The sequence below is a fragment of the Typopeltis vanoorti genome, chromosome 2 (assembly GCF_054136105.1).
Source record: "Typopeltis vanoorti isolate ZY-2024b chromosome 2, IOZ_Tvanoo_1.0, whole genome shotgun sequence".
NCBI classification, from domain to species: Eukaryota; Metazoa; Arthropoda; class Arachnida; order Uropygi; family Thelyphonidae; genus Typopeltis; species Typopeltis vanoorti.
The window spans coordinates 7,448,690-7,473,512 of NC_143550.1; the positions used below are offsets into that span (position 1 = coordinate 7,448,690).

The 24,823-nt window shown below is 35.5% G+C and overlaps 1 protein-coding gene across 2 annotated transcripts in view; it reads right to left on the bottom strand.

Annotated features, from left to right (window-relative positions):
- Positions 1-962: 962 nt before the first annotated feature.
- Positions 963-24,823, bottom strand: part of LOC150108803 (microtubule-associated protein RP/EB family member 1-like) — a 154,910-nt gene continuing 131,049 nt past the window's right edge. For both annotated transcript variants that reach the window (XM_090403351.1, XM_090403342.1), the window contains exons 7-8: positions 6,322-6,474; positions 963-2,644 (exon numbers count right to left, since the gene is read on the bottom strand). In XM_090403351.1, coding sequence (XP_090259477.1) covers positions 2,558-2,644; positions 6,322-6,474 — 240 coding nt within the window. In that variant the 3' untranslated portion in view covers positions 963-2,557. The remainder of the gene's footprint in view (positions 2,645-6,321; positions 6,475-24,823) is intronic.

Genomic DNA, 24,823 nt, shown 5'->3' on the forward strand with positions numbered 1-24,823 from the left:
TGTTATGTTGTACCATTATTTTACATTGTAGTTTGAGCCAATAAAAATACAATTTGGTGGGCTAAATCCAAAATCGCCAGCTGATCTTTGTTCAGTATCCAGGTAGAAGATAACTAACATGGTGCACCATGAGAAGGTGAGGCCTGGACATCAAGTTAGAAGCCAAGGTTGGTTCTTTGCATTCCTTAAAATACTACATGGAGGTTTCCTCCCAGTTATACAGCTTCAACCCTTAAGGATAAGGATTTTTTTTTTAAATTAATTTTTATTTTTGGAATTAATTATTTTTTTTTTTTTTTTTTACATAGTTCAAAAACCCACAGGGTTGCTGGTTACCACACCTGGAAACTTTTCAAGTCACTTTAGACCTCCAATATGCAGGGCATTGGTCTCACACTGGGCAATAAAATTCATCTTTCAGCTAAAGACGATTACAAACATTCATGCACATGGGGGTTTGAACCTGCAGCCTGTTGGTTGGAGAGTAGATATGCTAACTACTCAGCCAAACTGGCCAGCAATGATATAGTGCTGCTAACAGAACAATTTTTTCTTATATTGTGATCTATAAAACAAAATTTATCAAAAAATGGTTTTTATTAAGTTAAAATTTATTAATGTTATCAGTATAAAATCATGGGAGAAGTCTGTGAACAGCACATTTATTTTGTTAATGATTATCTACTTTATGACATAATAGCATATTAAAAAAAAAAAAGGTGAAAAAAAAAATCAGAAATAATGTCGCATATTATTCATTTCTAAAGGAAAAGTTAAACAATATATTAAATAGTAAGTTAATATTTAAATTGAAATGTATCTAATAACAAACATGCTAAAAACAGAAATCACTCAATGCCTCCTCATTAATTGAGATCAAACTTTGGAGCATGCTGAAAGTAAAATTTAAAGAACACAAATTTCTGACATTGTTGGATAAAACATAGGGGGGAAAACAATCCTTCAGCAATTTCAAAAATTTATTGAAGCCTAATTTGATGCATTAAATTAGATATAGTAATCAAAACATGCTAAAAATAGTTTCAGCTGCATAATATTTAAAACGATCCATTTGCAAACAGCTTTGTTGTAATGAAATGTGCTGTATAATACTAACAGAAGAAAACTTGCAGTTCTAATTTGGGATGAAAGACATTCCACACATTTTATTCAATCACACGAGAATAACCTTAAATGAAAATCAGCAGTATTAATCTGATCTGCTTGTATACCTTACAAGTCAACTGAAATCGGATGTTTAAAATAGCATATTAAACTTTTGACATTTCTTATAATAAAAAAATACATTCATAATAAAAAATGTTTATGAACATTAGAAATCACATAGTGACAGAATATATGGCATAAATATTAAGCATAATGAAAGAGAAAAACAAAAAATGGATTTTAATACTTAATACACTTTTAGCATTCATAAGTTCTCTGAATTTCAGTGGATATTTAATTTCACTAAACTGTCTAAAATAATAAAATATCTACATAGCAAGAAATGCAATTTCTGATGAAGAATTTCAAAGTACTTTTTAGAAGTCTGCAATAAATAAATATTTTCAATTTTAAATTAGTTATCATACTACTTCAATAAAATCTGCAAATGCAACTTACTTTACTTTAGTACTGTATTAAAAACATGAACAGGGTTACATAAAAATCACTTAAAAACTTCATGATGAAGCCTGAAGAAGTCTAATTTACATATTTAATACACATGATATGGGTCCTTGAAATAATGATATATAAAAAAATTTTAAGATGCATCAAATAAAAGTATGGGTAGTTCATATATTTGTACCTTTAATTCTATGTTTGACAAAAAGATAATTCATGTTAGTTCCTCCTGAAATTAATGCTTCATTCTTATTTTATAAACTATCAACACATTGAAATTACTTCAAGTTAATTTTGTGGACCCATTTAACAAAATCATAACTTCCTATTAGATGATTAGTCTAAATAATACTTTTATGTTAAACAGCAGGTTTGTAACCAAAGCGGGAAAAAAAAGTAGATTTAAATATAAGCATAGTTATAAACTTATATTTCAGTGTACCTCTTCTTTCAGAGAAACCGATGGTATAACACTTTCCAGCAACTGAAATTTTGCGCATGAAAATATTCCAAGGATTAAAAAGACAATTACATCAGATTTATCATTCCTTTAATAATGAAAAGAGTCTATTTTTCGGACATGTTACTGATTAGTTTGTTTTCAGAATAAACAGTTTATTTTTATGAAAGATAAAAAAAATACACCAACAATATTTAACCAAATCTTTTAGTATCAACCATATGCAAGAATATCACTAAGTTCCATGATCTCAGCATTTCAATGAAATTCGCACTCCAAGAAGACGGCAGTTCTTTCCTACCGGCTCAAATAAAGCATGCAAAATAAGTTGCGCTGTTTTGAGTTTCTCTGTCAGTACAAAATATAAAAATTTCCATAAATGTTGTAATAACGAGTTTAGTCCAATACCTTTACATTATTTAAATACAGCACTATGTAAGGCACCAAGTTAAATTATTTGTGCAAAACTTAATCCTCATCCTTTCCGTAAAGGCCACTTTCATCCTCTCCAAGAACACCACTTTCATCTTCTGCATCAGGCACTGCAAACCCATCCTAAATACAGAAAAAAATTTACTAAACATTTTAAGAATAAAATTATTTTTAAAAGCTCATATTATTATTATTATTATCTAAAACATCCAGGAAGTCAAAGACTCATCGAGGGAAGCTATACATCACCCAAACCAGCTATCATACCTTTCCTTAAACTCTCTCACACTAAATGTGCTCACCACTTCAAGAGGCAAATTGTTACAATCACTAGCTGCTCTGTGAGGGGACAAAAAAAAAAAAAAAAAAAATCTAGTTCTTACCCCTTTCTTAACCACAAACAAACTTAAATTCCATGGATCTCTCTCTTCATGTTCTCTCCCCACCTTCCATATAATGAAAAATTCCATCAGACAATATCCTATAATACCCATTCAGAAGTTCATAGACCTCAATCATGTAGTCCACATACTCTCAATCTGTCTTCATAATCTACATTCTATAATCCTGATATAATCTTTGTGAATTTTTTTCCCACAGCTTCTTTATTTTCTTGGAACTCAGGAGACCAAATCTGTGCATAGTAGTCCAGGTGAAAATGACTCCCTTATCCCTACCTGTCAAGATTTGTTTCAACATTGCAATTATCTTCTGAGTTGTATTTGTAATTTTTGCTATGTAATTTTTGAAATTCAAATTCTTATCCACCATAATGCCAGATCCATAGCCTCATCATTTCTTGTAGCATACCCCTGCTAATATAATATGCCACAGAAAATTTCATTATGCGAAAGTGCATAACTTTACACTTACTAACACTGAACGGATAGCCATTATCACTTTCCTAAATTGAATATTTCCTAAATTGAAAAAGCGAAACTCAGTATGGGTGAAGAATCTGTGGACATAACTCCTATACAGGAAGTGACTCCTGGAAATTTTGACTCCCTCTAGGAATAATCCAGTAGAGTGAGCAGTAGCAATATAAGCAATATAATTTCCCAGCTGATTGGCAAGCCTTTGGAAGTGTTACCAACAGGTTCAGTCCCATATACTATATTGGGAGGGTAACCTGGGGAAACTACTTTACTGCCATACCTATTAATGGAAGCTCTTGCTCCCTAGATGAATAATTACTGTGTAGAGAGAATGCCCAAACACCTGCACAAGAAAGGGAGGAGAGAAACCAATGACTACACCTTAGAGTCTAAACATGGTAACACCCACTTCATGCCTCCAATAAGCAAGGCAATGGTGTTTCACCAGGCAATGAAAGTGATGCTATTACTACCTAGGGTTTAGTTGGCATTTCCTCCAACTAGGAAAGGTATAATTTTAACGCAGCAATAATCAGATTTATTAGTGGAAAACTTTTATATGATTTCAATTTTTCGTAGCTTATTTAACTTCCCAACGGAGTTCAGAATGGAGATATATATATATATATATATATATATATCTTAGAAAATCTGAAGCAAGGAATCTTATTACACCCTTTTCATAGAGAACAAGGAAGTGTGAGTGTGATTGATGTACAGAAAATAGCTTATGCTTCAGTGCATCATTTCAACTGTGAAGTTTGGTGGCAGAGGTATGTGATTCCTGACAATTTGGGAAAATGGTCAGGAGTCATTTTTTCTTAGTATCGACTTAGATCTTTGGCTGCACTACTTGGAACAAGAATGCAAGCATTTATGCTATACTGGATATGGCAATACTTCTTATGTTCTGGCAGTTTTATGGAACAGATTATGTCTTTCAATATGGCAGCATTCCATGCTATACTGTACGGACTGAGAAAAATTATGTCGAAAAACTTGACAGGCCTGCACAGTTCCAGTGTTAATCAAATACACTTTTGGGACAAACCAGTGCATTCACTGACAGTACATGGACTGATGACCACAATGAAGGCAGAATAGTCTAAAATCCCTAACTCATTGTCAAACCAATGGAGAGCATATTACACTAGACAAGAATTATATTTGTTTTATTCTTATACCAAGCATGAATAAACAACTAAGTACTACTCGTACATGGAAGCGAATGACTTCCCATTATATTCCCCTACTATCTCATTATGAAAAGCACACTTTCTTTCGAACATATATGTTACTATGCATTACTGGAAGGGTTACTGCTCAGACTAGTTTCAACCTGTATGGAGGTGTCATTAGTGGGAGTTAGACTTGTGGAGATATTGGGAGGTAAATCAATATAGCAATCATATTTCTGATATATAAGTATGAAAATAGTGAACTACCATATTTTAATCTACAGCATATTAACACAACTTAGAATTTGCTTACAAAGTAAATTATACTAGACAAGAAGTTAATGTTTTTTATTCATTAATCCAAATGTGAACAAAATTTGAAATTCTTTGACTTCTGACAGAAAGTATGCCTATGTGGAACGTGTGATCAGGAACAAAGAAGGACCCTCATGCTATTTTTAGTTCCTGTCTAATGAAGATTCAGACTGAGCCAACTTGTAATTTCACAAATATTCTTATTACACGCGCCATTATTTTCGGTTATAAATTTTTGCTCTACTCAATCACACTGCCATAAAAAAAACTTGAGTTTTTGTGATCTTTTTTTTTTGGATTATGAAAATTTTACTGAGAATTTAATAGCAACAATAATATATCAGGGGTGAATATTCCAGGTGTGCAGTGCTCATCCACTGAATAGCACTATCACCAATATTATATTTTTGCATTTATTCCCATCAAAGACTCCCCTAATTGTTTCCATACTTCACGTGATTCCTAAAGGTAAACACAATGTACTTATGCTTCATGAAGAAAACACTTTTCAGCACGTAAACATTGCATCACATTTGCATTAATAGCCCAGGTGTGCATTCAAAATACATACACCTTTGAGCCCTTTCAAAAGATGTACAGATGGCACAGAGATAAAATTCTTAGTTTTTTAGTAGTTTTAAACCACTCAGAAGGAGAGGCAGGGTGAGCTCTGAGACAATAGTATCTAGAGGCTGTGATTGGTTATTTTGTTAACCAACCCAATTGAACATTGCCATTTGTCAAGAGTTGCTGTTTTTTGTTTTCTGAGTTTCATCTGTTTTGCATGTGTGAAGTGTGAACTACGTGGTAGGCAAGTTTTTAATATATAATTTTAGATAAATTTATAACTTTTTTGCCCATATTTACAATGGGAAACAGTATTATAGTTGAAGGAGGTAAGCTTCGTCCTCCTCTTCCAAATTTTAAAACGTTGAGTAATTCAAATACACCATTCTCCATCATTGTTTTCTAATATACAGTATCTTAAAACAAACATAGTCCCCAATTCTGTGCAGATTTGGTTACAGTTAATTGCTAAATTAAAGGATTCAAAGTTATCCTACAATTAATTGCATTAGACCAATTAAGATGAGCACTGATGTGCTGTACACTCTTAAAACTTTCATACATCGATAAAAATGCACTTATAGGGTCAAAGTGATGTGAATTTTGTAGTGCAGGTTGCATAAGCCACGACAGTACACCCAACTGAAATGGGCATGTGACGCTGCTCATATAAACCGTATGTGTGTGCATGTAAAATATATATCTTTTCATAAACACACACACACACACACACACACACACACACACACACACACACACACACACACACACACACACACAGATGTAGAAAATGCTATCAGCAGAATGGTTCAAAAGATGGGAAAGTTATGATATGTTCATTGTATGAGTAACATCCACATACCTCAGTTGCATATAATACTTCTAAAATTTGTTCAAATACTTGTGGTTTATCTTCTCCTTGTCCTTGGCAGACAACTTCAATATCACGCAGTTTTCCGTAATAAAAATCCCGCTCTCGTTCAAGTCCTTCAATTGTAATTTTCATATCTGCAATCTGAAAAACATATTAGCTTAATATAATAAATAATGGAGACATTTTAGTTTTATTTACAAGTACAATAGCAAATAAGACAGTTTTATTTCACTAAAACACCAGTTTTTTCTCTTCTCCAAATGTTCTGGACAGTGTATTTTTTTTAACATGAAAATTATAAATAACAAAGTAGTTGTGAAACATACTACCTTCAGCATCTTATGAATTTTATAAGATGGATCACTAATTGAATAATAACAACAACAAAAGGGTAAAAGAGGTGATGAGTGACTTGAGAATAGCAGTATATGAGATTCCATTGTTAGAGAACTGGTTAATGAGATAGTCCATAAGATCTGCTATCCAGGAGGAAGAACGATCAAGATAATTCATGCTTTTGACATGAGAAGGAAATGAGCAAGGGAATTATTGGTGGTTGTGGGGACAAATGATTTAAGTGGACATAAGGACAATGTAAAGGTGGATATCAGGAGGTTATTGATGAGAATTAAAGATAACAATATATTGGAATAGATTGTCAGTGCATTGCCAAAATATCAATGACAAGTTGAGATGGAGAACCAGAATCATGAATGATATGTTGGCAGAGCTGTGTGAGGAGAAGGGAGTGCAGTTTGTGGTATGTATAGCATGCATTTGAGGGAAGATGTGTCAGATTGCATCTGAATGGCATTGGAGTAAGTGATCTGGAGAAACTGTTGCTAGATGGAAGTGGAGTGTGTGTGTGTGTGTGTGATGCAGGCAAGAGATAAGAAGTAAATGGTGAAGCGAAAGGTCACAAGAGTGGTATGGAAGAGACCGAAGTGCTTGGCAATGTTAACAGTAGTAGTAGTGTGAAAGATGAAGAGAATGGGAATGCAATAAGAACAGGGAAATGGGGGGAGCCTGGGTAGGCAGGGAGACATGGCATAAGGAGGGGATGTTGAGAGTAGTAGTGAATGTATGTGTAGGAATAATCAGCATAGAAATGGAATAGATTGGGATGTGAGTGGGGTAGTTGAGACTGAGCAGATATATGTTGTCAATAAAGGTCATTGGGTAAGAGCAGTGTGGTGGGAAAATTGCAACCAACAAGTGGCTTGGGTAGCACTGGTTGCAGACTTAAACATGAACTGCAGGTGTTTATTTACATATGCCAGGAGTATCAGAAATAAGGGAGAAGAAACTGTTTCAATGATTGAGTTTATTCGCTCCAAAATCATTGGAATAAGTGATACATGGTTGAATGAAAATGATATCCTGACAGGAATAGAAATGGAAGGGTACAGTGTTTTTTTGCAAGGATAAAAAGGATAAGAAGGAAAGGGGGAGTACTGATGATAGAAGGGGAATTATATCCACATAACACAGATATGAAAGATGGGAATAGTGACAATGGTTTCAAGGCAATGTGGTGTGTGGTGGAAGTTGATAGGAAGATATATTTAGTTGGATGTTGCCATAGGTCAAGGAATGTGGAGGGTGGTAATGAAGAAATGTATAGGCAACTTCGGTTAGTGAACAGGGGAAAGGAATTTTTCGAGAGACAACATCTCAAGATATGTAAAGGAGAACAAGCAAGGATCAAAGTTTTAGATTTGATCCCCTAATCAGAGAATGTAACTGTGAGTGAGATTCTGCACATCCCTCCAACTGGTGGGAGCAATTATGAAGTGATCACATGGGTTGTGGCTAGCCATACGAAGACTTCTGTGAGGAAAGGATATGTGGAAGTATAAGTCTGTTGATTATATCAAGCACAGGAGACATCTTGGAGCTATAGCATGGAATGAGGAGTTGAGAGATGAGGAAATAAATACTGCTTGGTAACTAACAAAGAAATACATAACAGCACCAATAAAAGAGGCAATAGTTCTCAAATTTTATTTCATATACTCTATCTCCTCAATATTTAAAGCCTTCACCATTGCAGTATGTCTCTTCTATTAATATTACAGATATCCATCTGTACATCTATGAAAAGTTCATATATTTGTAATCTAATCATCATCAAATTCCTGAAATATACTCAAAAGGGGTGAACAGGATATCATAGTACTACATGAAAACTTATATCATTACTAACTTCCTATCTACAATTTTACTCCAAATCAATCTGTTGCCTGTCAAGACTCCAACATTATCAGATCTTATATTTCTATCTTCTAAGGCACTTTTTACCATATCAATCCACCTATATTATTATTATTACTGACACCTCCAGGGAGTCCAAATTGAGGGAGGGGCGCCTGCTCCACCAACTACACCAGTGCCATCTACTGTCCACTACCACTACTTGGTCTTCCTCTGGGTCTTTTTCCTGCCAACCTGACAGAGTTTAAGTGACCATACCAACCTGAGATTAGCTCTGCTAATGCATTCCTGGATGCTGATAATGTTAAGTTCTTTCCTAATATCCCTGTTTTTAATATGGTATTGCCATTGATGCCATCTGTTCATGCTCCTAATCTTTCTCAGGACTCTCATATCTGCAGTCATAGGAAGTCAATTCATTCAATTGACTTCCTACAATACCAGCTTTGTTGATTCTGTTGTCTATTTCCATATTTAATTTACCATCTTCACTAAAAATCGTGGCTAAGTAGCTGAAATGTTTTACTTGTTCTATAGATTCTCCATTCACAATGCAGTTGATATGTTCAATGCTTCTGCCTATTTTCATTGTCTTTGTCTTGTTATTGCAGACCTTCATATCATATCTATTACAACAGTTATTCAATTTAGTCAGGAAATTTTGCAGACTAGCAGCAGATTTATTTAGAAGTATAACATCGTCTGCATAAAGCAAAGATCTGAGATTAACATCTCCAATTTTGATATGGTTTAATTCCACTTTCCTTCATAATATGATCCATATAGATAATGAATAAGAGAGGGGATAATGTACATCCTTGTCTGATACCAGATTTAACATCAAAGCATCTTCCTGTACTTCAATTCTAACTGCTGGCTTATAACTCAAATAAAGACTAAGTATTGCTTAATATAATGCCACATTGACACCATATAACTGTAGCGTTTTGAACAGCTTCTCTCTTGGCACCTTGTCATATGTTGTAGAAAGTGAATAAATTAATAAAATAAGATCATTCCATCACAGAGCAATACTATCCCCACAGTGTATAATATTCCTATCCTGCCCTTAATTAACTTTTCAATACCCTAAATGGTCTATAATTTGCTATCTCTGTCTTGGAACATCCCCAGTGTAACAAGATTTTGTTCTCCGCTTTCCTTTGAGACTGTGCTAGTGCTGATACTTAAATAGCCTAGTTAAGGGGAAAATTGCCATTTCTCTTGAACTTTCATGAAAATCACAGGCTGATATTTCATCCATCCCCAATGGTTGTATTCACATTGAGATTTCTTAATATCCTAAAAACCTCCAGTTATACCTTTCTCATATAGATCCCTGTCACACCAGTCAAATGTGATCACTCAGTAAGTGAACTATTTCTGAGGACAAGACATATGATTCGATAAGTTTTCTTCAAGTGCCAACAAAAATAGGCTAATTAAAATAATAGTGTAATTAACTATGTTTATTTTCATCATCCCTCAAGTCCAACCCACCTAGTGCACAAACATGACAATATAACCACCACTGGAACATGTTTAATAATTCTTCTCAATTTCTAAGTCATATATGAGTGGGAAAAAAACCTTTTTTTTAAATGGTCAACAGGTGGCATTCAAATACATCTTGCTTCCCCACACCATTACCCCAGCACAGCTGTATCTTTCCTTTTAAGAACATTCTCGCAATGGTAAGCAGTACCACTTTCACGTCACATCAAGTGTTGTCTAGAACTGGAGGAAAAACTAAAGACAATAAATGGATAAAGGAATGCAGATTGCTGGCCTTTAGTGGCTGTCTGTGTTCATGTAAAAATCTGATCCTGACTGGGCCTGAAGCCAGCTTGTTCTTCTCAAATATGCATGCATAAATGTTACTCATAACACTCAGCAAGGAAATTCTTTTTGTAATTCTTATGTATTGTTTTATTTCTCTGTTTATAGATGTGTGTGCTATAAGAGTTCTTCTTCCAGAATTTGACATTCTAAATAAGCCTTCTGAATTATGCAGCTCAGTAATCTTTCTATAATCATTTTTCTTTTTTACTCTACATAGCAAAAGAACTCTTGGGCCTCAGTGGCTAATTTTCTCTCAATCTGATTTTGTCTTCTTCACCATGATGGCTGTTCTTGCTTATGTATTTGATCACCTTTCTCCTTATATACCCTACACATATCCCCCCCCCAACCCCTTTTGATGTTACTCATACATATGACATTCACCTGATTTATCTCCCCAATGACTATACCAATGTAATATAGGAAAACCACTTACCATGAATTTGATATGCGCGAAAATCAGTCAATGTGATTTTTTACAGTATGCAAAATTTTTTGTCTCCAATCTGCAGCGAGTGGAAAAGCTGGAAGTCATTAAGAGACACAAAAGTAGCGCTAGTAATACAATGACTGTGCGAGACCTGGGATACAGCGAGTCTAAGTTTGGACTATATTAAATAAGTGCAAAGAACAAGAAAAGTTACTACTGGTCCTTTAAGCATGCAGATCACTTGAAATAGAAGCCATTTAATGATTGAGATGGAGCATCGTCTATCATTCTAGATTGAGGATTATAACCTCAAAAGAATACTTCATAGTACACAGAATATTAAAGCAAAAGCTCTCAATATTTTTACCTCACTGAAAGAGACCAAGAGGAATGTGAAAACTTTACTGCGAGTTTAGGATGGTTTGACCGTTTTAAAAATCAAGCTGGACTGCATAATGTAAGAATAACTGGGGAATCTGCTAGTGCTGATAAAGATTATGCAGCCAAGTTTCCTGAAGAATTGCAAAGGATAATTCAGGAAGGTGATTATGACGATTGGCAAATATTCAACGTCGACGAAACTGGCCTCTTTTGGAAGCGTATGCCAACAAAAACTTTCCTAGCTAAAATTGAAGCATCTCAACCAAGATAAAAAGTATATAAAGATTGTCTTTTATTTTTATGTTTTTATTAGTAGGCATTTAAACTCAAGCCTATTTTAGTTTATTGTGACAAAATCCAAAATCTAACATTATTGAAGAAATTAGCACAACGGAAAAGAACTTGAATTTAATGAAGTGGATAATGAAGATGTGAGAAACTTGCTTGATTCCCATTCAGAACAGTTAAGCCAGCATGATCTCCTTCAACTAGAACAACGTGCATATGAAGAAGAAGATAAGGAGTGTGAATAAGAGGAGAATGTTAGGACTAAGAAGCTAACTACAAAAGAATTTGAACTAATTTTCAAATCATACCGAGTATGCTTAGGAAATTTTGTTTGATGCTGATCCTGGTATGGAACGAAGCTTAAAGTCTGCCAAAATCTTGATAAAGTGATTGCCAGCTATCGCAAACTGCATGGCAAGATGAAAAAGTTGAGAACAATTCAAGCATATTTACTTATTTTTAAAATTTTTTTTTGTAAAAAAAAATAGCTCAATCAAATATTTAGACATTAAATAAAAATTTAGCAATTGATTTTTATTAATTTTGAGTTTTTTTTTTCAAATTTATGCTAACTGATGGATGCATTATAATTATTCCTATTCTTTATTGTATTTGCTTAATGTGATTTCACTTAGCGCGCATTAATTGATGGATTAATTAATTGCGTTAAGTGAGGTTTCATGAAGTTATTTTTTTTTAAATACCCCTTGACTAATCACGCACTACTGAATCCTCCCCAGCAGTTTCTTATGCTAGGTGATAACAAAATTTAGGAGGCAGCTCCTGAGTTTCTTGTAATCATCCACTTTGTAGTTCAACATATAACTCTTAATTGAAAATTCCACATGCATCTATGTCAGTTTTTTCACTTCTAAATCAGTGATTTAGAAGTGAAAAAAAAATTACAGAAGAATGGTGCCATGGAAATACAATTAGTTCTTGCTCACAACACCATCAAAAATCCTAGACAAATTGACACAGCATCAAACTTTCTTAGTGAACAAAAACTTAACTTATTTGGAGTGAACTGATAGCCATTAATCAATGTATTTGCTCTTTTCTGCAGAGAGAAGAATTTTTTATGGCAACAATTAGACATCAGAATAGCATTCAATGGTTGAATGAATTTGCAGAGAACTAATTCAGGAGAATAATAACAAACAAAAATTCTTGGAGGTGACGAAGCAATATATATGATGTTCACACTTGAAAACATTGAAGTTTTTTTTTTTAAATCATGCTTGAAGATTTCGGCACTGTCAAAGATAAGAGAGGAAGGGGAGCCAGAATTCTTTCTTGTAAGAAGATATGGACTGAATATTTTTATTATTCAGGATCTCCATGGAGTCACAAGACTTGCAGTGGGAGAATTTTATTAGAATGAAAGTTAATGTAGTTAACACCAATTCTAATACTGTTACAACTTGAACAGTGCATAAGCTTTTAATTTATCAGTAAATCATTTACAGCTTTCAGCACATACAAACAATATGCATGATGTGCACATAGCAGCACTCAATGTTCAAAATGCCCCCCCCCCCCTCTTCACACACACGCCCGAAGACTGCGAGGCCACACAATCAATGATGGTATGCACAACATCCAATGGAAACACATCGCACTCCAAATCCATCTTGAGACTGGTGATGCGAGGGTGTCGTTTCTTGCAGGCTACTCTCTCTCTCTCTCAAGCTCTAATCACGCTTCAAGTCCAAGAGATTCAGATCGGGACTTCCAGACAGCCAACCAAATGGTGAAATGTGGTTGGGTGCATTTGCCTCCAACCACTGTTGTGTGGTCCTTGCCTTGTGCGTGCAGAGGCTGGGTAATGTTGGAGTTTCCATTGACTACCGAGAAACAATGTGTTGTTCAGGAGCCATACCACAGGTTCCAGCATGGTGTCTTGATACACTCTGGCAGAGGTTTTGACCTCTTTCTCGCAAAAATGCAACTTGGATACCTGCTGATATGTCACTCACCACCAAGCTATCACTGACTATTTTATATCCTGCACAGAAAGAGCAGTTGATTGTGCAAGGAGGAACATCTGACCATATTTATTGTATATAACTTATGTATAGTTTCTTTTTTCTTCATATTTTATTTATTATTCCTTGTATAATTCACTTACCAAATTTAAGCTGTTCTCATTTGTAACGTATCCTAATTTGTTGTAAATAATGTTGTACCAATTACTTACTACTGTACTACTTGTGTTTGGATATGAAATTAATAAATAAATATTGACTTCTTTGAATCCTGGGTGCTATGGCACATGCTGCGAGACCATCCGGGGTGTATACCTGATTGTTTTGGAGGTTAAATGACTCTTCAATGATGAAAATTTTCCAATCTGAAAAGAGGATATTGGTTGTTTGCATACCGCCAGGAAATGCCTTTGATTTCATCAACCTCAGCTGCATCAATTGTAGTGTTAGGAAGTGCCCAGTAGAATGACAACAGGTTCTCATGCCCAAGTTATCAGTTAGTGCACGTGACATCATTCTCTGCAAAATGTTCATCTCTCATGACATCACTTTCTGTGTTCTCAAAAGATTATGGTGGAGGCATGCCTTCACAACCCTCATATGCTACTGCATCCTAATGCAATAGTCAACCTGTTATTTGGCTGTCAGATACATCTTCTGTATCATTATGATAGTTAACAGTCCGATACACAAACATCCAACCGATTCCCAGTGCTTTTAGCAAGTTGAATATAACAGGTGGCTGCATTCCAACCTTGTGAAGTGCTATTGTTGGATTCTACTTTCTACTCTGTTGTATACTCTAGCTGTTGACTGACTCCACATTCGAACACAGAGAAAATTTATTTTTAATTGCGCCACTCTATGTTCTAATTCGCATAAGTAACGTTGTGAAATCAACCATCAGCTAGAACAAATTGTTATCAACTTAATTCAGACCGAAATTTTCCTTATTATATATAGGGTTCCCGCTAAGATTCGAACTATTTTAATGAGTGGTGCAATGAAAGAAATCAGGCAAACACAAGATTCAATTCAAATAAAAATATTTAATGCTTTAACACATAAATTTACATTAAAACTAGAAATGCTCCTAATAGTGATAATACAATTAAGAATGAATAAGTTCTCATTAAGACATCAGTAATTTACTCAGCTGAGTATATCATTTACGATTAGGATTTATGCATACAAATTCCACTCTTCTTATAGTCAAAGATTCCAAACACAATTTCACTCTGAACAAAGTTATCATTCAATATACTTAAATATTGACTCAATTTAATGTGCTTTGTAATTGTTCTATTCAGAACAATTACAAAGCACAAGTCATCAGATATTCATTTAGCAACTTTAAAGTTTATCAATCTAACACAATAGTTCTCAGAAAGTTCAGTCTCAATTTTACATTGTGCTTTCACATAACAGGCTTCACTATATCACACATTCAAATATGAACTATTAATCCAGAGATACTTCATATATTACATTTACGTGGAAGTGTTTCACTATATCACACATTCAATTTAATTTCAGCAACATGAACTATATCATGTTCTCCAGAAAGAAGCTTCGCTACTTCACACGAGGCATAGAAAAGATATCCTTACCGGTATAAACAGTATAGTTTACTCATTATCGAGAATCCTAGAAATGCTCCTTGGTTCTTGAATACTTTCACTTTGAGAGCACACAAATATTATAGAATCATGGGTTGCAGTAACTGATTAGTTAACTCGGGAGAATTTATCTTCTTGCTCGTAATTGTCTAACTTTCAATATTTCTTGCTCATTCTTATCATCCTTTCGTCCTACACTATCCTTCTGTGAGGCGATAGGAATTTATAAAAGAATAAGAGCTCAAAGAAAGATAAGTCAAAATACAGTGGTTCCCAGTCCTTCCTACTCCGTTCAACCCCAGGTTATTTCTCTTTTCTTGCTTATTACTGTCTTCTTCTTTTTCACGTACTACTCATGACATCCTACTCTCCTTTCCCACCAAAATCTTGTTCTAACTGGTTTTGTTGATACTGAGCGGGCTTCTTGCATATTGTACAGTAATTCACAATAAAGCACGCGCTGGCTAAAAAGAACCTAATTTCTCACAACTAATCAAGTCTTATCTTGAAGAATTACTTGGATACATTACATTTTACTAATAACATAATAAGATTGCATATTTTACAGTTTTTATCTCTATATCAGTAACATTAATCTCATAATAATAAGCGACATTTAATACATAGTTTTTACAACTGTATTTCATATCAAAATAATAAATGAACAATTAAATATTAATAAACATAACTTGAAAGAAATCATATGAATAGCATACTATTAATAAGAGATTATTAGTCTGATGAGCAAATTTGGCTTAGGGAATGGTAGATTATGTTGGACTCTGAATGAAGTATTAATAATTTCCAATCTCTTCATTCAGAACCCAACACTATTACAACTACATGGTTCTCATAATCTTCCCACTATATTTTAACCCATACAGCTAGCCAACTATTGATAAACACATGAATGTTGGCTGTGCCTAGCGCTACTAACTGAACTGGGCTTGCATCTGTGGTCAGCACAGGGTTGTGCAGAAGTTGTATAAGTAATTATGGCAAGACTAATAAAATCAGAATCCCAATGAAAATGGTTTGTAGAGTATTTAGTTTCATAATTATTGAAATTATTACTTTGTATAGTATTGTGGTTAGTAAAACTAGCAAAATGAAAAGGATCTGTGATATGCAAAACATGACTTAATAAGCAGTTGACATGCCATTCTTTTAAATATATCAAATCATTCTGATTTCAGGATCTTCTATGGCCAATGTCTTAATCATGGACTGCTATGCAATTCTCCAATGAAATAAGAATAATCTAGTGAATTTCAATGCCAGTAGATCAGCCAGTACAGATGAAGCCCTTTGGTCAGAAAGATCTGGGTTCAATTCCTGTCCATGATGCGAGGAACATTTCTTTGGTCTCATCATACGAAGGTAGAGGAAACTCAAAACAGATAAACCAGCCCTGTACACACACTTCTACAGACATAAGACACTCTTGGAATAAGGAGTAACCAACCCATTCTGCAAGATTTCAGTTTCGAATGTCTACACGGTAAAAGTGTGGGTCTACATGCGAGCGTATAGGATGAGACTTTAACCAAAAGTTATAAACCTATAATACATTAATTAGTACTGTGTAAGCTAAGCTCTTTTTTGTTTTTTTTTAAAAACATAATCCAGAAATTATTATTATTATCATCAAATTTGACCTCTATGGAGTCAGAGACTTATCGTGGGAGGTACTCACTATTGCATACAATGCTTATCCAACTGCATCTTAAACTGATTCAATGTGTCCACGTCCACATCCACAACACATTCAGGAAATGCATTCCACTCACCAACCACTCTCCATGCAAAGAACCTGCTTCTCACTACTTTGCTCACACCCTCCTTATACATTTTCCAGCAATGGCCTCTTGTTCTACCCCCCCCCCTCCCCAATTCTATGAAAAATCTCTTCCATGTCTACCTGATAACCCCTGACCAGCTAATATTTCTCAATCATATCCCCCAACCCTCTTCCTCCTATTCACGAGGCTCTGCAACTTATATTCTCTCAATCTGTCCTCGTACTCCACATTCCAAAGACCACTGACTACCTTTGTGAATCTTCTCTGTACCGTTTCCAACATATCCTCGTCACCATGAAAACCTGGTCACCAAATCTGTGCACAATAATCCATATGAGGCCTGATACAATGGAATCATAACCTCTTTATTTCTGCATGTCAGGGTTCTCCACATCATTGCCATTATTCGATGCGATGTCTTCACAACTTGTGCAATGTGGTCCCTGAATTTCAGGTCCTTGTCCACCATCACTCCTAGATCGCTCATCTCCTCTACTTCTGTTAAAGTTTCCCCACCAAGTGTATACTTCGCATCCCATCCCTGCTTACCAAATCTCAAAACCTTACACTTGGCAACACTGAACTGATAGTTCCACTTATCTGCCCATTCATGCAATCTATTCAAGTCCTCTTGTAAGGCATTAACATCAGCCTGACTGTGCATTGCTCTCCCCAATTTTGCATCATCCACAAACAGCTGGATATCACTAGTTAAAACCAACCCAATATCATTAACATACAAATCGAACAACAACGGCCCCAAAACTGACCCCTGCAGCACACCACTGGTGACCTTTCTCTTTCGAGATACTGCACCCTCATATACAACTTTCTGATACCTATCTGACAGCCAGTCACTGATCCAACACATGTTGGATCAGTGACTGGATAATCCAATCCCATCTGTTTCAATTTATTTAAGAGCTTATCATGTGGCAGTCTATCAAAAGCCTTTGCAAAATCCAAGTACACCACTGTATATGCATCTCCTCTGTCCAAGGTATTTGTCACCTTGTTATAGTACATAAGTAAGTAAAGTAAAGTAGTGAAACATGATCTCCCCTTAACAAACCCATGCTGATAACCACAGAGAATACTGCTGTTATCAATCCAGGACCTTCACCACAACTCCAGATACACAGACTGGCCTATAATTTGAAGCTACAGCCTTATCACTGCCTTTATGCAGTGGAACAATTTTACCCTCCTTCCATTCCCTGGGAACCTGTGCTGTTGCAATACTCTTATTAAACAGGCATGGCAATGCTACTGCCAGTTCCCTGGAACATTCTCTTAAGATGCATGGTGATATGTCATCAAATCTTATCACCTTATTAACATCAAGGTTATTTATTTCCTTAAATACCTCCTGCTCCTCACAATTAAGCTATCCTCTCCTATGTCCTCTACACTAGGTTCCTCATGATTCCACGCTGATCAGGATCAAACACTTATAAACACACTTATACATTATATTCAAGAGACCAAACATGAAACTTTTTCAGGCCATATGAGGCCTCCAATGAATAGAACAGTAGTCTCACACCAGCTAATGAAATCTGTCCCTCACGTCGAAACATCCATGTCTATGCTGAGATTTGAGCTTTCCACTATGGGTATGGATGGAATGCAGGTATGAACTTACTCTTACTTCTGATATGATTTTCAATCGAAATCAGTTTCGAATATCTACACGGTAAACGTGTGGGTCTACTAGTATCTCTTCTTGGATTGACTTTCACATCTGGCATTTCCTGGTGCAAACACATCGCACCGACGCCCTCAAAAACATTTATTATTATTAACATCACCTCCATGAAGTCAGAGACTCACTGCGGGAAGTACACACTATCACACAAAGCTCATCCAACCATGCCTTAAACTGATTCAATGTATGGAACATTCACAACACACTCAGGAAATGCATTCCACTCACCAACCACTCTCCATGCAAAGAATCTTATCCTCATACCCCTCTCCCATTCTATGAAAATATTTCCTCCATGTCAATCTAATAACAATTCCTGACAAATTTAAATCTCAATTATATCCCCTCTCCTCCTATTCACAAGGTTGCAATTTACATTCTTTCAATCTGTCTTCAATACACCACATTCCAAAGACCACTGTCCACCTTTATGAATCTTCTCTGGACCTTTCTAATATATCCTCATCACCATGAAAACCCAGAGACAAATCTGCACACAATAATTCATATGAAGCCTGATAAAGGCCTTATACAATGGAACCATATTCCTCTTTATTTCTGCAGGTCAGGATCCTCTACATCATTGCCATTATCTGACATGATTACTTCATAACTTGTGCAATGTGGTCCCTGAATTTTAGGTCCTTGTCCATCACCACTCCTAGTCCATCATCCACCTTTATGAATCTTCTCTGGATCTTTTCTAATATATCCTCATCACCATGAAAACCCAGAGACATATCTGTACACAATAATTCATGAGGCCTGATAAAGGCCTTATACAATGGAACCATATTCCTCTTTATTTCTGCAGGTTAGGATCCTCTGCATCATTGCCATTATCTGATGTGATTACTTCATAACTTGTGCAATGTGGCCCCAGAATTTCAGGTTCTTGTCCATCACTCCCAGATCTCTCATCTCCTCCACCTCCTTTAAAGTTTCTTCACTAAGTGTATATTTTGCATCCCATTGTTATTTACTAAATTTCAAAACCTTACACTTTGGTATATGGACAGCAATCTAGGTATTATTAAGAAAACTGTATTCTGTTTTGGCTTAAAGCATAAAGAAAAATAATCATACAATATAATGATATGTTATGCTAATTATGATACTGCCTAGGTTACACAAGGTCTATGTGATTTTCATCAAGAACTTGGGTGAAGAAAGAAAAGCCAGCTACTGGACCAAATTCACCTTTAGTAAAACTAAATAAAGGCATCATAAGATATATCACTGGAACTCACAAAAGGGAAGGATTATGTTGACATAATGTTGCAAAAAAAAAAAGAAAAAAAAGAGAGACGAAGATGCTGCTAAATAGCAATATATTCTGACAATACTGCTTAAATATATTATAATTAGCTCCTTCTTCCCTTCCTTAATCAGAGAAATGAACGAGTAGCTCTAATGTCTAAAATTAAACACAAAAATAAAATTCTTGAATAGCAAACAATGTTTTAAAATTTGGAGAAAAGAGCAAAACTAATAATAATAGTGAGTATCTACTGGATTTCAGTTTAGGACATGAATTAGTTATTGCTAACACTGTATTCTGATGAACATGGTGTTAGCAATAAAAAAAATCTTATTATGTTGCTGTGGATAGTGATACTGTCATAGCTATTCCAAGATTTAAGAGACTATATAGGGAATTCCCAGTTCAGAAAGGTGTGAGACGAGGCTGTGTCTTTTCTCCGATTCTCTTTAACCTATACACAGAAGAAATATTTAATAAAATTAGTAACCTCAGAGGAATCACTGTAGGGGGCAAAAATATTAATAACCTAAGATATGCAGATGATACGGTTCTTCTAGCTGAAAACAAATGTGACCTCAAAACTCTTATAGATGAAACCCCCAAGTATAGCGAACAGTATGGCCTCAGTTTCAACTTTAAAAAAACAAAAATCATGATAATTTCAAGAGAAGAGAAAATACCAAAAATATGCATCGATATAAAAGGAAATAAATTAGAACAGGTACAAAAATACATATACCTCGGACACTTGATCACAGAGAATGGCAGGACAGAAGATGAAATTAGAAAAAGGATTGAAATCGCAAGGTCAACTTTCAACAGTATGAAAAATCTACTAACATCTAGAGAATTAAATCTGAAAACAAGACTAAGCATCTCCAAATGCTACATATGGTCTACATTATTATATGGAGTAGAGACATGGACACTCTCCAATCTGAGTGTGAAAAAACTGGAGGCCTTTGAAATGTGGATGCTGCGAAGAATTATGAGAATATCATGGAAAGAAAAAAAGACAAATGAAGAGGTACTAGAGATGGCAGGCGTCAACAGGAGCCCGATGAAAGAAATTAAAAAGAGAAAAGTCAGATATTTTGGACATATTCTGAGACATAACTGCCTACAAAGGACACTTCTCGAAGGAACTGTTGAGGGAAAGAGAAAGAGAGGAAGACAAAGACTGGAGTGGATGAAAAATATAGAAGACTGGACCTATCTCTCATATGAGGAATGCAGCAGAGAGGTGCAGAATAGGACATGGTGGAGACACATGGTAGTCAATCTCCTGGAGGGAGAAGACACCTGACAGGACAGGATAGGGAATTCAAAATAGGACAATCATCTGACTGTCCTAGAAGACAAAAATATGAGATATAATAATACTGGAGATTAGTAATAATGTAAAATTAATCATATAGTATTGTCATAATATCCTGTACTCCTTGATGATGCACAACAGGAAACTGATGATTATGTTATTACTATTTGCATTACCGTTATCCCATTTTTTAATTTAAAAATGGAATAGCAGTAATGAATGATGTGCTGACCATTTAGCTACCTGTTAGTGGGAGTGTTAACAATTATTCCCTAGCAAGTTCTGATTAATCATTTTCATACTGTGTAGTTTCAGTTCTTGTTTCCATTCAAACCATGTAACGACCGTTGCTCTGGTGACTTGTTGGAAAGAAATTTTAGGATAGTTTTCTACCTAGTAAAGAATGCTGCCCAATTTAGAGCTGAAAACTGTTCTGTGGTGGGTCCATGTCTTTACCTCTGGCATGATGGATCCACAGAAATCATGAAGACGTGTGCGCACACACACTCTTGAAAGATTCTTTAAAATAGTGAAAACTTCCCATTCCTCTAAATACCTAAAAATTTTGTAAATTGTCATAATATTGTCTACCAAAGGCATTCAAAGGCTACATCATTACCTTTATTTAACTTGTACTAATTAATTGACAGCAACCTTATAACAAGTACTGCAAATTTCCCCTACCAATCTTTTATTCACATTGCAACATTTTATTTGGATAGTAAAAAAATAATTCTCATTATTTCAATACTTCTCATTTTAGATTCTAACCAAGAGGATTGCAGTCCCTACCCACTGCCAAATATGAAATTAAGAATTAATAGAGCTTAATGACAGCAATGCAATAAAATTTTAGTTTTATGGTGACAGTTGAAAAATCACCAATGAAACCTCTCGCTATTTTTCAAAAGCTGAAAAAAACTGCAGTGCATTCAAGCATAGGAGATTAGAGAAATTCAAGTAATAGCTAATTAGTGTGTGTCAACACACACACACAATGGAACCTCTGTTATCGAACTTAATTCCTTCCCGAAAGTTGTTCGGAAACCGAATTGTTCGAAAAATGAAACCATTTTTCCCATAAGAATTAATGTAAAATGGATTAATCTGTTTCCGAACCCCAGATGATTGTTTATTTAAACCTTTACAATAGTACTTCATGCATAAGATAATATACAAACATAATGAAAATGCATAAAATCCTACATAAAAAGAATAAACACAATAAATAGATAAAATAAAAACGAAAATTTAACTTCACTTTAACTATACATATGGAGGAGAGTTGATGGCGTAAGTAGAAGGAGGTGAGTAAGGGGAGTCCCCTTCCATAAAAACATCAGGTTACTGTCCTTCTGGGGTTTTTTTCTCTTTCTCTTTTCTGTCTCTTGGCACCACTCGACTCTGCTTGAGACACACTGGGCCTCTGTTTCACTAAAAACCTGTCCAATGAGAATTGTTTTTGCCTGCGTTTTAAAATATTTCTGAAGCGAGACATGGCACTGTCATTGAAATGGTTTATGATGCAATTTGCTACAGCTTTGTGAGAGTGATATCTTGTCACAAAACTTTGCACACATTTCTTTGATCAAAGAACTAGGAACATCCTCAATCCCTTCCTCTGTGTCTGAAGACATTTCCTCCACCTCCGTCTTTTGTTGCTCGTTCTGAAGGTGTTCCAGTTCTTCCATGGTGAGCTCATTCCTGTGATCCTCCACATCAACAGTGTCAACTTCCAAGCCCATGCTTTTGCCCAGAGACACAATATCATCAACAAGGGCAACATGAGCCTCAATGTCTCTGTCTGCTCCACAGTCTGGCCACAATTTCCTCCAGGCCAAGTTCATCATTCACCATAGGTCACTTGCGCCCAGGCTTTGTCAAGGATACTTAAGCAACGGAAGATGAAGTGATTTTTCCAGAATTCTCTGAGTGTTAATTCTGTGTCAGAGGTCACTTCAAAACACCTTTGAAACAGTGTTTTGGTGTAGAGTTTCATAAAGTTTGAAATGACCTGCTGGTCCATGGGCTGAATTAGAGAAGTTGTGTTGGGGGGCAGGAACTTCACTGTGATAAAATCAGACTCCTCCACTAACTCGACCTCCAAGCCTGGAGGGTGAGCAGGAGCATTGTCCATCACTAAAAAACATCTAATTGGCAAATGTTTATCTTGAAGGTATTTTCTCACACTTGGGGCAGACTTTATGGATCCACTTAATAAACAAGTGCCTGGTTACTCAAGCCCTACTATTAGCCCTCCACATAACAGGCAATTTACTTTTCATCACGTTATTTTTCTTAAATATCCTCGGATTCTCAGAGTGGTACACAAGCAATGGCTTGACCTTGAAGTCCCCCACCTGCGTTTCCACACAGAAAGAGTCAGCCTGTCCTTCACTGGCTTGTGTCCTGGCAATGCTTTTCCCTCCTGAGTGACGTAGGTCCTCTTTGGCAATTTTTTTCAAAATTGGCTGGTTTCATCACAGTTGAGCATTGTTGGGTAAGAAAATCCTCAGCCTTTATATAGTCACTAAATTCTTGCACATATTTCTCAGCGGCTTCTCTGTTCGAACTCGCAACCTCCCCATGCCTTACCACACTATGTATGCCGCATCTCCTCTTAAATTTCTCGAACCACCCCCTACTAGCTTTGAACACATCAGTATCAGCACTCATACCAGGATTTTTCTTTAACAGGTCATCATGTAATCGCCTCGCTTCTTCACAAATTATTGCCTCAGAAACACTATCACAATTGTTTCTCGTTTATCCAAATCAGCAACAATTTTTCTGAGATCTTTGTTTAGTAAGAACTTTCACTCCTCTTGCAACATCAGCTCTCTTGATCGCCTCTTTATTTTTGAGTATTGTATATATCGTTGATTTTGCCATACCGATCTGCATTGCAAGATTCGAGACACGAACACCATTTTCATGTTTGGATACGATTTCTTTTTTTTTTTTTTCTTTTTTTTTATCATGGTTCTAACAACTTTTCTTTTTACCTTGCTGCTATCACTATTCTTTTGCAGCCCTATGGTGGCTTAATTAATAATAATTTAGGAAAAAAACAACAACAACAAAACAAAGAAAATCAAGAAAACTCACTGCAAATTTGAGCAGGTATCTGCACTGAACGAAGACTACCGCGTAACTGACACTTTCCTGCCTTACAGCTCAGCATGCGTAGCACATGGTTGCCGTTTGCCTGTTCGGGAACCGAGGTTCCATTGTGTGTGTGTGTGTGTGTGTGTGTGTGTGTATATAAATAATCAGTAGTTACATTGACTGTATTTAAAAAAGATGATTGGATATGATCATCTTTTTTTGACTGACTGAAACCGAGAAAATAGATAACAGGTTAATTTAATTGAGTACACAACATGTTTCGTCAAAAATGACTTCTTCGGGTGTGATAACACTTAAAGCAAATTAAAAAACCATAAAACACTGCAATTATAATAACAGACTTGTGAACTGAAGTTAAATTTGAATTGTCGTTATAGTCTGTTCTGTAGTTCTATTGTTGTGCAAATGCGAACGTATGAGATCACGCGTACGCTAGTACCTAATGACAAAACTATGCAAGTCAGATAGACTATACTATGGCCAGACTGAGAAGTCAATTCTCCTACA